Raw genomic sequence first — 16,033 nt, 5'->3', positions numbered from 1 at the left:
TAGAGCTTAGAACAAATATTTCAACTAATTTTTCTGTTTTCTGGTTATGGTTTGAACAACTATGGATACAAATGCATTCTGTTTTCTGTTTAGGGTTTGAACAAATATTTCAACTAATTTTTCTGTTTTCTGTTTATGGTTTGAACAACTATGGATACAAATGCATTTTGTTTTCTGTTTAGGGTTAGAACTTAGAACAACTATTTCAACTTATTTATTCTGTTTTCTGTTTAGGGTTTGAACAACTATGGATACAAATGCATTATGTTTTCTGTTTAAGGTTAGAACTTAGAACTTAGAACAAATATTTCAACTAATTTTTATGTTTTCTGGTTATGGTTTGAACAACTATGGATACAAATGCATTATGTTTTCTGTTTAGGGTTTGAACAAATATTTCAACTAATTTTTCTGTTTTCTATTTATCGTTTGAACAACTATGCATACAAATGCATTCTGTTTTCTGTTTAGGGTTAGAACTTAGAACAACTATTTCAACTTATTTATTCTGTTTTCTGTTTAGGGTTTGAACAACTATGGATACAAATGCATTCTGTTTTCTGTTTAGGGTTTGAACAACTATTTCAACTTATTTTTTCTGTTTATGGTTTGAACAACTATGGATACAAATGCATTATGTTTTCTGTTTAGGGTTAGAACAACTATTTTCAACTTATTTTTTCTATTTTCTGGTTATGGTTTGAACAACTATGGATACAAATGCATTATGTTTTCTGTTTAGGGTTAGAACAACTATTTCAACTTATCTTTTCTGTTTTCTGTTTATGGTTTGAACAACTATGGATACAAATGCATTCTGTTTTCTGTTTAGGGTTAGAACTTAGAACAACTATTTCAACTTATTTATTCTGTTTTCTGTTTTGGGTTAGAACAACTATTTCCAACTTATCTTTTCTGTTTTCTGTTTAGGGTTTGAACAACTATGGATGCAAATGCATTCTGTTTTCTGTTTAGGGTTAGAACAACTATTTCAACTAATTTTTCTGTTTTCTGTTTATGGTTTGAACAACTATGGATACAAATGCATTCTGTTTTCTGTTTAGGGTTTGAACAACTATTTCAACTTATTTTTTCTGTTTTCTGTTTATGGTTTGAACAACTATGGATACAAATGCATTCTGTTTTCTGTTTAGGGTTAGAACTTAGAACAACTATTTCAACTTATTTATTCTGTTTTCTGTTTAGGGTTTGAACAACTTTGAATTATTTTCCTGTCTTCTGTTTAGGGTTAGAACAACTATGAATTATTTTCCTATGTTCTGTTTAGGGTTAGAACAACTATGAATTATTTTCCTATTTTCTGTTTAAGGATACAACAACTATGAATTATTTTCTTGTTTGCCGTTTAGGGTTAGAACAACTATGAATTATTTGTGTGTAAAATTTTGCCATCTTTGAAATTTGAACATAGAAAGGTTGAAGTTGCTCATCAATTAAATTTTTTAATTAACAGTTATGGAGATTACGAGTCAGTCTATGGAATTGGAAGGTATTGAAGTTGATGTACTTGATGATACACGTACTGTGATCCCTACACCTGTATCTGTTGAGTCTGGTAGCACTGAAAATAACCCAAGCCAACCTGTTAACACTGGTTGTCCTGCTGTTGTTGGGGATGGGGCTGGTGATGGGGCTGGGGCTGGGGCTGGGGCTGCAGCTGGGGATGGGGGCCAAGGGGCTCGGGATGGGGATGGGGATGGAAGTGGCCTGAGTGAGAATGGACAATATCAAAAGAGGGAAAGGCAAAAGACTTCCAAAATCTGGAATGACTTTGTTTCAGTTACAATAGGGGGAGTTAAAAAATCACAATGCAATTGGTGTAAGAGATTGTTTGCTGTTGGAAAATCTAGTACTACCTCAACCCTAAATAGGCATTTGACTTCATGTGTAAGATATGTTGAGTTTAGTAGTTCAAAAAAGCAAAGTACTTTGTCATTTGAGCCTAGCAGTGACAATGATGGTGTGAGAAGTTTGACAAGTTTTAGTTACAAAGAGAGTAAGGTTAGGGAACTTGCTTCTCATATGGTGCTACTTCACGAGTACCCTTTTAATATGATGGAGCATGAACTTTTTAATAAGTTCATGAGGGCCTGCACACCCCACTGGAAAAAAATAAGCCGTGCAACCGTTAGGAATGATTGCATTACCACTTACCAAAATGAAAAAAGGAAGCTGAGAACACTTTTGAAATTGGTTGACAAGGTGAACATCACCACCGATATGTGGACCTCTTGTCAAAGAGTGTCATATATGGTGGTGACTTGCCATTTTGTGGATTCAACTTGGTGCCTCCAAAAAAGAATTTTAAATTTTTGCAATGTACCTCCTCCACATTCTGGTGTTGTGATTGCTGATGCATTAAGGAATTGTTTTTCTGATTGGGGGATAGAGGATAAAATTCATACCATTACTGTTGATAATGCTTCAGCTAATGATTCTGCAATTAGAATTATAAAAGATGATTTTGAGTTGAAGAATGCTCTGTTGGTTGGGGGTAGGTTGTTTCATGTTAGGTGTTGTGCACACATTACAAACTTGTTGGTGCAATCTGGGCTTGCTGAAATTAGGGGTATTATAGATGATGTTAGGCAGGGGATAAAATATATTGTGGCGTCTGAAAGTAGGTTGAATGTGTTTAGTGAGATAGTAAAGAGATTGCATTTACCCTGTAAGAAGCTGATTTTAGATGTCCCGACACGTTGGAACAACACCTATTTGATGTTGGACACTGCAATTAAGTTTAAAGAAGTGTTCCCTAGGTACCATAGAGTTGAGCAAGCATTTCAGTGGGTTGTAACTCCAGAACAGTGGGAAATGGTGGGTAATGTGAACCAGGTTTTGTCAGTTTTCAATGATGTAACCAATGTTGTTTCTGGTAGTGAGTACCCTACTGCAAATCTGTATTTACCTGAGGTTTGGAGGGTGAAAGAAGTTTTGATGATCAAGTGTGATGATAGGAATGAGTACATGAGGTCAATGGCAAGTAGGATGATTGACAAATTTGATAAGTATTGGGGTGATAGCAATTTGTTGATGTCCATAGCTGCTGTCTTTGATCCTAGATACAAGATGAAGTTGATCAATTTCTGTTTCCCTATCATCTATCCTTTGACCGAAGCTTGTAGTCACATTAACAATGTGTTGGCAGTTCTGAAAGAGTTATTTGAGTCGTATGTTTCTGCCCATACGGCTTGTATATTGCAAGAAACTGCCCAACTTGCCCAAGTAAATGTTCCTTCTTGTTCTTCCTCAAGTGCAATTGTTGGAGATGTGGTGTCCCAAATTTCTGAAGGTCGATCAAGGTTTGCTGACCATATAAGAAGTAGTGACATCATCCGGCCCATTAAAACAGATTTGGATGTTTATCTTGAAGAGGATGTTTACATTTGTGGTAAGAATGAGAATGGAGTATATATGGAAACAAATTTTGATGCTTTGGCATGGTGGAAATGTAATGCCTTGAAGTACCGTATATTGTCTAGAATGGCAAAGGATATCTTGGCTGTTCCCATAAGTACAGTTGCTTCTGAATCCTCCTTCAGTGCTGGTGGTAGGGTTATTGAACCTCATAGAGCATCATTATCCCCTGACACTATTCAGATGCTCTTATGTGGTTCAGATTGGGTGAGAGCACTTCATGGCATCAAGAGAAAATCTGTTGGTGATGTAAGTTTTGTTTCCAATTTATGTATTTAGACTATTTAGAGTTTTACTAAATTTTATTTATGTATGAATTCGCCATATTAAATTTGTGTTTGTTTTGGTAGAAATTGGTTGAAGTGGAGTTGCCTACAACTACAACTTCAACTACCTGAATGTGATGTGATGCAGAATTTCAAACAGGGAGTGTATTACTATTACAATTTACAATCTATTCCAGTCCTTTACTTCTTTAAGTCTGTAATTTGAACACTTCATTTTTTGTTTCAGTCTCCATTTGCTTATTAAGTCTGTATTTTGATAACTATGTTTTATTTTGAAATGTTTGGATTCGGTCTCCCTTTGCTTATTAAGTCTGTATTTTGTTAACTATGTTTTATTTTGAAATGTTTAAGTGCCAATGTGCCATATTGTACTTTTGTTGGAAACTCTCTTGATCATTTGAGCATGTTGAGGTAATATCTTTCTTCCTTGTTCATTTAATTGTTTTCATTTTGCAGCAAAAATTTTATTTGAAAATTTGATTATTTGGACCTCCCTTGACTCGTTTATTAAAGGTCAAAGACTTTGTGTCTTTGACTAACTAGATGCAAGGGAGTAAAAATTTGCTAACAATATTTTTGGTTTGTTTGTGTTTGCAGTGATTATTCATTCATTGGCTCCTTGTCACCGCTTTTAAGAAACTTCGTTAAAAGCTGCCACATTTTCATATGCTTGTTACTACTACTAGTTTGGTATTTTTAAGTTGTTGCATTTTATATACCTGAAAATATCTAAAAAATGTGCCTATAAATATCATATTTATTTCTTTATGCTACTGAGTTGTGATTAGTTGGATAGACATCATACACTGGTTTATGCAATTATGCAATTATGCTTATGATTCTGTGGTTGCTATCTGTTGAGAATAGTTGTGATGTACTCGTTTATAAGGCCCTAAACAGAAAACAGAAAAATTAGTTGAAATATTTCTGTTTATTTCTGTTTATGATTCTGTGGTTGCTATCTGTTGAGATTAGTTGTGGCTTGTCACTTGTGACTCAATTTCTAATTTGTTTTATGCTGCTGCTATCTGTTGAGATTACTTGTTTTTTTCAATTTGAAGTTGTTTGATTTGTAAGGCCCTAATATAATTGTCTAAGCTTGTAATTTTAGGAGTTTTTAATTTCTGCTTTAATGCTATTGTAATTTGTAAGTTATATTTGTCCTGAATTTTACATTGGTACTATTTGACAATTTGTCTTGGATAACTTGTTATAGACTTATAGTGAATCTTACCTGATTTGTAATTGGCATTTGGAATTACCTGATTTGTAATTGGCAGTTGGAATTAACTTGGAAAATTACCTGATGCACTGGTTTATGTTACTGCTTCTGCTATATGTTTGTGGCTTGTGACTCAATTTCTAATTTGTTTTATGCTGCTGCTATCTGTTGAGATTACTTGTTTTTTTCAATTTGAAGTTGTTTGATTTGTAAGCCCTGAATATAATTGTCTAAGCTTGTAATTTTAGGTGTTTTTAATTTCTGCTTTAATGCTACTGTTATTTGTAAGTTATATTTGTCCTGAATTTTACATTGGTACTATTTGACAATTTGTCTTGGATATAACTTGTTATAGACTTATAGTGAATCTTACCTGATTTGTAATTGGCAGTTGGAATTAACTTGGAAAATTACCTGATGCACTGGTTTATGTTACTGCTTCTGCTATATGTTTGTGTCTTGTGACTCAATATCTAATTTGTTTTATGCTGCTGCTATCTGTTGAGATTACTTGTTTTCTTCAATTTTAAGTTGCTAGATTTGTAAGGCCCTAATATAATTGTCTAAGCTTGTAATTTTAGGTGTTTTTAATTTCTGCTTTAATGCTATTGTAATTTGTAAGTTATATTTGTCCTGAATTTTACATTGGTACTATTTTACATGGATTGCAGTGTGGGTGTGGGTCACGGCCAGGCTGGTCAGTGTCAACTGCAAGTGGAACACATCACACATACTGTTTCCTAATATCCTCATTTTCCATTGTTTAATTTTTATGTGCATTTACTCATCTCAGTTTTGAATACTTACTAATTACTCCAATCTTAAGTGATAAAACTCCCTTGACATCTTGCAAGGGAGTTAAAAACATCTAACACATTTTTTTTCTTCATTGAATGCAGTGTGGACAGTGGACTGGTGTGGATAGTTGGTGGCCAGGATGAAGAGTAGTCTCTTTAGATGAATTTTTGCTTTTGGTCATTTGACTCATTTCAGTCATTTATAATTTTTTTCAATTTGATTTGTAATTCTTCTATTTGTAGATTAATTTGTTTTCTTCAATTTGAAGTTGCTTGATTTGTAAGGCCCTAATATAATTGTCTAAGCTTGTAATTTTAGGTGTTTTTAATTTCTGCTTTCATGCTATTGTAATTTGTAAGTTATATTTGTCCTGAATTTTACATTGGTACTATTTGACAATTTGTCTTGGATATAACTTGTTAAGTTGTTATAGTGAATCTTACCTGATTTGTAATTGGCATTTTGGAATTAACTAATTTGTAATTGGCAGTTGGAATTAACTTAGAAAATTTTGGAACTGTAAATGTATTTTAATATAATTCTTAATTGTAGTAACGAGCCTTAAACGGGCCGAGCTACCCGTTTAAGGCTCAAAAGGCTTTCTACACGAGCTCGAGTTCAGGCTCGGGCTCGATTTCGCCATCATCAAATTTATGTCTCTATCTCGAGCTCGAGCCGAGTCGAGCTAATCGAGGGCTCGACTCGGCTCGCATATTCCCATTTCCGATCCCGAGTGCGATCCCGAGTGTGTCAAATACCCTAACGAGTCGGTCTTGAGCCAGGGTTTACAAGCTCGGCTCGAGCTCGAGATCGGCTCGATTCTAGGTCTGTTTCAATGAGCCGGTCCGAGTTTGCCAAAGCTCGGACCGGCTCGGCTCATTTACAGGCCTAGCTCCAGCCACCCCGTTGGTCAAAAATGGGGTGGTCCGGTCTGTAGGTGGTTGAACCACCCTCATGGCCAAGGGGGTGGTCCGGCCCTCCCCCAAAAAAAAAAAAAAAAAAAAATGGGAATGGGTTTTGGGCTTTTGAGGGTGGCTGGACCACCCCCAAGCCCTTGGGGGTGGTCCGGCCACCCCCTACGGCCGGTATAGAGGTGGCTGAAACCACCCCCAGGGCCTTGGGGGTGGTCCAGCCACCCGCAAAAGCTCAAAACTCATTCCCCTTTTTTTTTTTGGCCTTCCAGGGGTGGCCGGACCACCCCCTTGGCCATAGGGGTGGTTCGACCACATCCAGATCGGCCGATTTTTCTTTTTTTAATTTCTTTCCTTTTCTTTTTCTTTTTCTTTTTCCTTTTCTTTTTCTTTTTTTTTTAAATAAAAAAGAAAAAGAAGAAATAGATACACAAAACGGTGTTGTTTTAGGCTGGTGGTCGGTGCTGTAGTTTTGGGTGTTTTCGAAATTTCAAGTGTATTGGGTGAGGGTATAATGGGCGTAAAAAGTCAAACTGTTTGAGTTTAACGTTAAAAACTAACAAAGGGGTCCAAAGTGATAATTAACATTAATTACAATTCAGTAAATCCAACCACTTGATCTACCTAGAAACATCCTAGGGTTTAGATCAAACTACTAGATCGAACGATCTTGATCGTTCAAAAATGAATGATCATGATCAGATTGCTCCCAATAGCTCACGCTATGCGCGCGTGCGCCCGGTGCTTCACAACATACTGCCGTGTACTAATGTACACCCAAGCTTTTTTAATAGCTTAAAGTTAGTTGAATCTTATAAATGTCAACTTTACTTTCCCTCTTTTCATTGTGGGACTCGTTCATTCAATGCACTTAAAAACCTTCAATTTTAAAAGATTCCAACACAAAATAATATTTAATAACTATTAATTTTGAAAATATTTTTACAAAGAATAAATATATAAGACTCCCATCTTAAGCTCCATTTCTTTCGATGTAAAATGGTTTCCAAAAATTATTTCTGCATTTTACGATGTTTACTGCGACGTAAAATAGTGGTCAACGGAAAATATTTTCCTTTTGACCGAAAATTCTTCTTTAATTTTCGAAAAATGATTTACAGTTTTGGAAACCATAAACCATTTTCCGACTTTGAGAATCTCATTCTCAAATCTACTAATCCTGCAAAGACTCGCCCAGGACCCTATCGGGACTTGACCGGGACCCTCCAAGGACCTGCTCAGGACCCCACCGGGACCTGCCTTGGACTTGACCGGGACTCGCCAAGGACCTGCCCAGGACCCGCCAAGGACCTACCCGGGATTCGACCTGACATGAACGGGACCTGCCTAGACCTGCCCAAGACTTGCCAGGACTTGACCAGGACCCGCCGAGACCTGCCTGGGACTTGACTAGGACTCGCCCAAGACCCACTCGGGACCCCACAGAGACCTACCCGAGACTCGACCGAATTTGTCAAGGACACGCCAGGGATTTGACCGGGACCCCGTCGGGACTTGACCGAGACCCGCCCGGGACCACATCGCGACTTGATCGAGACCTGCCCGAACCTACCCAGGACCCATCCAGGACTTGAACAGGACCCATCCAGGACTTGAATAGGACCTGCTCGAGACTAGACCCGAACTCGCTCGGGACCCACCCAGGACTTTACCGAGATCCCTCCGGGACCTGCCCGAGACCCGCCCAGGACTTGACTAGGACTCACCCTGGATCCACTCGCGACTTGATTAAGACCCAACCGGACCCGCCTGGGACCTGACCAGGACCCACCCAGGACCTGCCATGGTGTAACGCCCTAGAAATTAATTAACTAGTAATTAATTCCATGGTTGGTCTTCTAGCCTTATTCCTCGCGGAACAAGACTCAGGGACCTTTCTCCTCGAAAACAGAGGATACTAAACAGTGGAAACAAAAGATTCTATAAACATTAATCATTACAACCAGAGCGTCTACCAAGAAACATCAAAGTAACTGAAATTACACTATACAAGTCATCATCTTTACAAGAGATCGATGATACACCTCAATATGCAAGTATGCATAAAAGCTCTAAGTCTACAATATAACTCAAAAGTACTAGTTACCATGAGTTTCCGCCTAAGCTTGCAATAAGTCCTCAAGCATCTCCCGAATCGAATTCTCCAAGGTAACCGGATGCTTCGAGGCATCCATCTTTTGCTAAACTATCTATAACAGCATAGTTGTAAATATAGAGAAAAAAATGAAATAATCCAAGGGTAAGTCCGACAACTTAGTGAGTATAATGCACATGATGTACCCGTTATTAAATGGTGAACTCAATTGTTTATAAAGCACATGCAACATTATGAGATGATAGTTTATCATGGATGTGATATAGATATAATATATGCTTATAATCATAAGTAACAATAATAGTTCAACCATATGGTCTACCCGAGATATTATCCCTTCTCAGCAGGATTAGCACTGTCCCGAGGGACCTATAGTACAACACTAGTGCCCCGGATATTACACGCTACCGTACATAATATTAGTGGCACGACCGAGTCCAACCTCGGGTGGCCCACAACACTAATGATGTCCGTCCTGTAGTGACCATCCACTAGGGAATAGCAGTGCCTTGGTCACAAAACCATTGGATCCAAAGATCACAAACACACACATTTGACCATAAAGTTAACCTGTATAATAAGCTCATAGCCGTTATCCCACACTTATCGGTGTACCATGTCATACGATGCAATTAATCTTATCAATCTTTTACATGCATAGTTTTACAAGCCTCGTTGTTATCTTATTAATCAACATACGTTTTCGCAAAATAGAGTTCACGATAATTCTAAAATGTATTTCATGAGAGTTGCAAAATATGCATGTTTGATATATATAAAATAGACGTACAATGCAGGAAAAGTAACAACAAGCATCCATGTGAGTTTGTACTCACCTAGATCGAAAGACTTGGTCAAAACGCCGTTTCCCCTGAAATGCTTTTGACCATACGTTCGGGCTCGAGGCCATACTTCCGCCCAAAAGTTTCACATAGAACCTTGTTTGTTCCAAACGCCCACCTATCCTCCCAAACTACTTCTAAACCCTTCTAAATGGATTTCTAAGACCTCCTATCTTCAAATAAGGTTTCCATTCAATAGAAAACACAATGGAATGCTAAGCCGAACTCTAAACAAGACCAATGGTTTAACATGTCTAAAGTTTCAAACCAACATCTAAGCTACTCTAGAAAGCATTAAAAGAGCATAACGACTTAGAAAGAAAAGTTAAGCACAGAGGGCTACCTCCTAGAAGCAACATTCAAGAAAACACATTTCCTTCTCTACAAAATACACAATCCCACAAGAACACACTCACAAAAAGGTTTATGGGAGCCTGGGGGCAAGTTTGAACAAGAAAAGGGAGAAGATAGGATTAGTATTTATAAAGGAGAAAAGCTGGAGACGCTCACCACCTACTCTGAAAAGCAGCGAACGTCCGGTACTTTAGGGCGTACGTTCAGCACTATTTACCCAACGGTCCAAAGGCTGTAGCGTATGTCCAGGTATTATCCAGAGGTCAACCCAAAAGTAGAGTACGTCTAGTACTTTTGGGGTGTACGTCTGTGTACTATTTGCAGAGTACGGTGTACTATTGTCAACATACGTACAGTGGTCCCTATGCGTACATTTCACACTAAAAACAGGAGCGTAAGTCCTCTAGTACAGACAAGAGCATACATCTGGCAACCCTAATATACATCCGGTCAGACAGTCCAAAATTTCTAAAATACCCTTCTAGCTGTCCCTCTTGACCCAAAGTCCAAATTAACCCTCTAACTATCCTACCTCAGCTTAGTTAATTATTTTGGTCACTACACAGGGACTCGTCCAGGACCCGCCCGGGACTTGATTGGGACCCGCCCGGGACCCCACTAAAACTTGACCAAGACTCGCCAAGGACCTGCCCGAGACTCATCGAAAAATATTTTCGTAGAAAAACATTTTCTGCGAAAAAGAATTTCCTTGAAAATAATTTCTTAGAAAATATTTTCCAATATTTGGCATGTACAGAAAATTAGCCGTGTCCCAGTCGGGTCCCCGAAGTCGGAAAATTTTTTCAGTAGAAAACATTTTCCTGGCAAACATTTTCAATAGAAAAAATTTTCTTGGTAAACATTTTCCGTTATTTGGTGTGTACACAAAATCATATTAAACACTAAATTACAAAAATATCCCTATCGGGTCTTGAGCGGGTCCTGCCAGGGTCTCGGGCTGATCACGACAGGGTCTTGGCGAGGTCCGGGAGGGTCCTTGGTGAGTCCGAGTATGGTCCTTACGGGACTCGGTTCGGACACCTCTAAGACTTGGTCGGGACATTTTCATAATTTAGTGTTTAATATGATTTAATGGAAAAATATATATAAAAAAATTTGATTTTCGATGCACGCAGTAAATGCCGTAAAATGTTTTCGGCAATAAACATTTTCAGGGAAAATGACTTCCCTGAAAATATTTTCCGACAAAAACCATTTTACGCTGAAAGAAACAGAGTCTTAGGAGCAGTGATAGTTGTAAGCCCATGTTTCATAGGATAACAGTTGTTGTTATGTGCTGTCACGTGAAACCATTAACGATGAGAGCATGCAGCAATTTGGAGTAATTCTATAAGTTTTTTTTTTGTTTCACTCTAAAAATGAGGTGGCTTTGAAAATCACAAGCCCAATGCTGATTTTGAAAGCCACATCATTCTAGGAGTAACACAAGAATGATACAAGAGCGACTTGTAACATAATTCGTTCGAGAAGCATAAAGGAGAAATGCTAAGGGCTAGTCAATAAATTCCTCATATTTTGCCCATATTCTCCTATAAATTTAATAGATCAACAATTAGATTTGTAGGATCTACCATTGACTTATGTAGGGCCCACATAAGTCTACAAATTTAATAGTTAATGATAAGAGAATATGAGCCAAGTATAAAGAATTTATTAACCCCTAACATTTATCATCAGAAAATCTGGAGGGCACATAGGCAAGAGATGGGCAAGATGGTCTCGAGAGTCAACGTGGGACACAACCTTAACAAATCCGAATATATCAATTGGAAATTTGGGCCTAAATAGGAGTGTTACGTCAGTGAAGCCCTCGCGAGCTAGTTCAAACTTGACTCGTGCTCAACTCGATTATTAAATGAGGCGTTTTGTGAATACAAATATTGGCTCGAATAGTAAACGAAGTAAGCTCGGCTCGACTCGGTTATGCTCGTGAGCAGCTCGTATAAGGCTCGAATTAGTAATGTTCACAGAGTTTCTCATATTAATATTAAAAATTGATATATATATATATATATATATATATATATATATTTTTTTTTTTTTTTTTTTTCCTAACAGCATCATTTTATTATAAAATGATGCATATCATCTCTCTTCGAAACCAAGTGTCTTGCTGTATTGACTCAAGCTCCATACTCCGCTAGCCAAGCTAAGCAAATGCTCATATGCAAGCTGGCTTCTTAAGCCGTTTAAGAGTATTTTAAGTTTGAATTTATAATAAAAATTAAATAGAAGGGCTCGGCTCGACTTATTATGAGCTCTAGCTTGAGTAAAATTTAAACGATTCGAGCCGAGCTCAAACAAAAAAAGCTCGCTTAGGCTCGACTCGTTTACACCGGTAAACCCAAAACAACATTTCTCTCATTTCTTTGGACATTGATGAATAAAAATGCCGTATGTTCATGCATATATGATATTTGAGAAGATATCCTGACAAGAATATTTAAATAAAAATACTTCAACGCCATAACATATTTGTAAAGGTGCTTAATTTGGTCAATTAATTACAACGAATTAAGCACTAAAATAGTAAAATCTAGATTGCTGAAGATGTCAAATGAGACGGTTTTGTTGATGAGAACTTGATTTATCAAAGACACGTTTGATAGAAGTGGTGGACACTGATAGCATATCTTGAAGTTCTCTTATTTTATCCTCAAATGAAAATGGAGGGGATATTAAATGGAGAGGTTTTATATATATATATATATCATCTCAATCCAAGAAATTAGATTTCCTCCAAACTTTTTAGGATTAGCCCAACATCCATCGGCTACGTACTTCTTTTTTATCTATGTTTTCTTCCCCACTGAGTCATTGGTTGAGCTAATTAGATTAAATAAATCTTCTTGCAAAAATAAATCACGTCTAGAGACTTCACCTACTAGCCATGAACAACTCTGTCTCCCGCATGCATTCAATAAAAAATTAAAAATTAAAAATTAAAATAAAAAAATAAAAAAATCAACCACTATATTACGTGAAAAAAATATTATGGTTGAGCTAATAAGATTTATATTCCATCTTACTACAATAAATCTATTAAACCTAACTAACATTGATTTATATATATATGCTTAACCAAGATGCTAACAAAACTATACGTCAAAAAAAGAGAAAAGAACGACAAAAAAAAAAGGAAATGTTAATTGCGAATTGATTTTTTCTAGGAGTTCGTTTGGGAGTGCGTTTTTAAACCAAATCGCAATTTAGAATGTTTGGATTACGATTTTAAAAACACAAATTTTAAAATGGGAAAAAAATCGCGATTTCTATAAGCAGATTAGAGGATGCTTATTTGAAAAAGTAGGAATTTATACAAAAATCACGATTTCGATTAAAAAATATTTGGCACAATATTTACCTATTTTTTAGCGGGAATAAAAAAAAATTCAAGAATACCCACCTAAAATATATTAAAACCCTTCTTTTCTCTTCTTTTTCTTGATCCTCAAATGGATCAAGATGATCAAGTCGGAAACTGCATTGTGCATGCTTCCCAGAAATCGAATTAGAATGGGAATGGGAAAAAATTTCTTTTCCTCTTCTCTTATTTTATTCTACTTAATTTATTATATTTATTATTCTTATTATTATTTGATCAATTAAGTTTTCATAAACAAAACCGTCTCATTTGACATCTTCAAGAATCTAGATTAATTTGAGTCGAGAGAACCTTTACAAATATGATAAGGCGTCGAAGTGATAAGACCCAATTAAAAAACGACGACTTGTCAATTATTTGTTTAGTTAAGCGTAGGAAGTAATCAATTGAGAATAAAGAAAACGCATGCGTGAGAAGAATAAACCAAAGGGATGCTAAAAGTCTACAGTAGTTGTTGATGAACTTCGTCCTTATCAAATTAAATCGATAACAATTGATGTCCATAGACTTGGTATAGCAGAAACAATGACCATTTCCATATCAGTTCTCTATAAATAGGCATGTTTCCCATACAAGATATATCACCCATCACCAAACCAAAATATTAGAGAATACATATTTTACTTAGATATGATGAAAGGAGTCCATTTCCTTGCAATTGTGGCTCTCTTGTCACTTGCATCCTCCCTTGTCTCTGCCTTCGATCCCAGTCCTCTTCAAGACATTTGTGTTGCAATTGATGACCCCAAGTCTGCTGGTATATATATAATTATGTTCATTACTTTCTGCTTACAAGCATTACTATCATTATTATTGGTTTCTTGCTCATCTTGTGTGCTTGCAATATATTGTTTCCTGTAGTGTTCGTGAATGGAAAATTTTGCAAGGATTTGAAGTATGCCAAGGCCGAAGATTTCTTCTTCTCTGGGCTCCAAAAACCTGGAAATACAGATAATAAAGTAGGATCGAATGTCACTACTGTTAATGTGGAACAAATACCAGGCCTCAACACTCAAGGCATATCTTTGGTTCGCATTGACTATGCACCATATGGCCAAAATCCTCCCCACACTCACCCTCGTGCCACTGAGATTCTGGTAGTCGTAGAAGGTACTTTGTTGGTTGGTTTTGTCACGTCCAATCCAGAGAATCGCCTTTTCACCAAAGTTCTAAATAAGGGAGATGTCTTCGTGTTCCCAATTGGTCTCATTCACTTTCAGTTCAATGCGGGAAAAACAAATGCCGTAGCCTTTGCTAGTTTGAGTAGCCAAAATGCAGGTGTCATCACGATAGCAAATGCTGTTTTCGGATCTAATCCTGCCATCAATCCTGATATTCTCGCCAGGGCCTTCCAACTTGACAAGAATATCATTGAAGATCTTCAAAAAAAATTCTAATTGTACAACATTTAGAGTAACTTCTTAAACAATTATGACGGCTGCCTTATTTCGTTATAATAATATTAAAATTAAAGGAAGTTGCTTGTATAATTTTTTCTACGTGGATTTGGAGTATAAAATAATGTTGACTTTTGTTGTTAAGTGTGCATTTCTCTCTCTCTCTCTATATATATATAACATCTCAAATAAATAAATGATATAAAGATATAAGGAGCCTATTTTTTTTTTTTTTTTTTGTCATATTAACCACTTCACATACCAAGACCATGGCACGAGCGTCAATTTTTCAAAAGATTTTCAACCATTCGAGCATTCACATCGGCCTATGTATTCTTTATCTAAATTTACACTAATATTGATTTCACAACATTATGAGTTGGTTGTGACTACAAGAACTTCCCCATAAGAGAGCACAATCACTAATAATTTACTTCACCGGTGCAGAATTTCTGGTTCATTTTCATTTATAATCCCATAACATAAATATATGTATATATTTTGTCTCCGGATATTATCCTAAATTCTCTTCACATGAGCACCATCTTCAAAAACTTGCAGTGTAGCTACTGCCTAATATTGTAGCAATTTCCAAATGGAAAGAAGGCGACACTAGCCAAAGCTGCATTTGCATAATGAAGAACACTTTCTTGGGGGAGTGTTAAATCATCAGTACTCCTAGAAGCTTAAGCTTATGAAAAAAGAAGTAAATTTAGTTTAATCAGTTAATCAATACTTCAACATTTATCCTCACATGTGAGCTCAAACTTTCTTTTAATATTTAATACTTAACACGTGGAATATTTAATTTATATGGATAGTGAATTGATGAAATCATGGTTCAAAAATATGACCTTTAAGTCTAATACCATGTTAAATAACCAATTTAACAATTTAATCATACTTTAACTGGGATCCTTCGTAATGACAACCTTAAATTAGATATCTTGGGGGTCAAGTCATTTGAACCCTGAGCTAACTACCCATCACCAATTTGTCTGAGTGACAGCTTTCCTTTTTAATTCTTGTTTGCTTCGAGGATCCTTGGAGTCATAGATTTTCCACGAAGGATCTGATCAAGCCCTTTCTCTGTAGACTTGGGTGCAACCACAATCCATAAAACATTCAAGGATCACCATCTGTAGGACTCCTAAACTCTCGGATTTCCTTTATGATAAAGAGCCTAGAAGTACAGAAAATCGATTAGTGAGAGAGTTTTAACTCCACTTTGGTTCTGGTTTTTGAAAATTTAGTTGCATCAG

General features: G+C 36.6%; 2 protein-coding genes across 2 annotated transcripts; both read left to right on the top strand.

Moving 5' to 3' along the window:
- The first annotated feature begins 1,476 nt into the window (after window positions 1-1,476).
- LOC132174400 (zinc finger BED domain-containing protein RICESLEEPER 2-like) lies at window positions 1,477-3,836 on the top strand. The gene is made up of 2 exons (XM_088515065.1): window positions 1,477-3,687; window positions 3,789-3,836. The coding sequence occupies exons 1-2, from the start codon at window positions 1,477-1,479 to the stop codon at window positions 3,834-3,836; spliced, it is 2,259 nt and encodes a 752-aa protein (XP_088371191.1).
- A 10,168-nt stretch (window positions 3,837-14,004) lies between these two features.
- LOC132171640 (germin-like protein subfamily 1 member 13) lies at window positions 14,005-14,876 on the top strand. Its single transcript, XM_059583012.2, has 2 exons — window positions 14,005-14,131; window positions 14,236-14,876. Exons 1-2 carry the CDS (start codon window positions 14,005-14,007, stop codon window positions 14,769-14,771), a joined length of 663 nt encoding a protein of 220 aa, XP_059438995.2. The 3' UTR covers window positions 14,772-14,876.
- Window positions 14,877-16,033: the final 1,157 nt, after the last annotated feature.

Source organism: Corylus avellana, chromosome 1, assembly GCF_965113065.1.
Source record: "Corylus avellana chromosome 1, dhCorAvel1.hap1.2, whole genome shotgun sequence".
NCBI lineage: Eukaryota > Viridiplantae > Streptophyta > Magnoliopsida > Fagales > Betulaceae > Corylus > Corylus avellana.
Note: the sequence above shows the minus strand (reverse complement) of the source record. Positions and strands in the feature narration are given on the sequence as shown.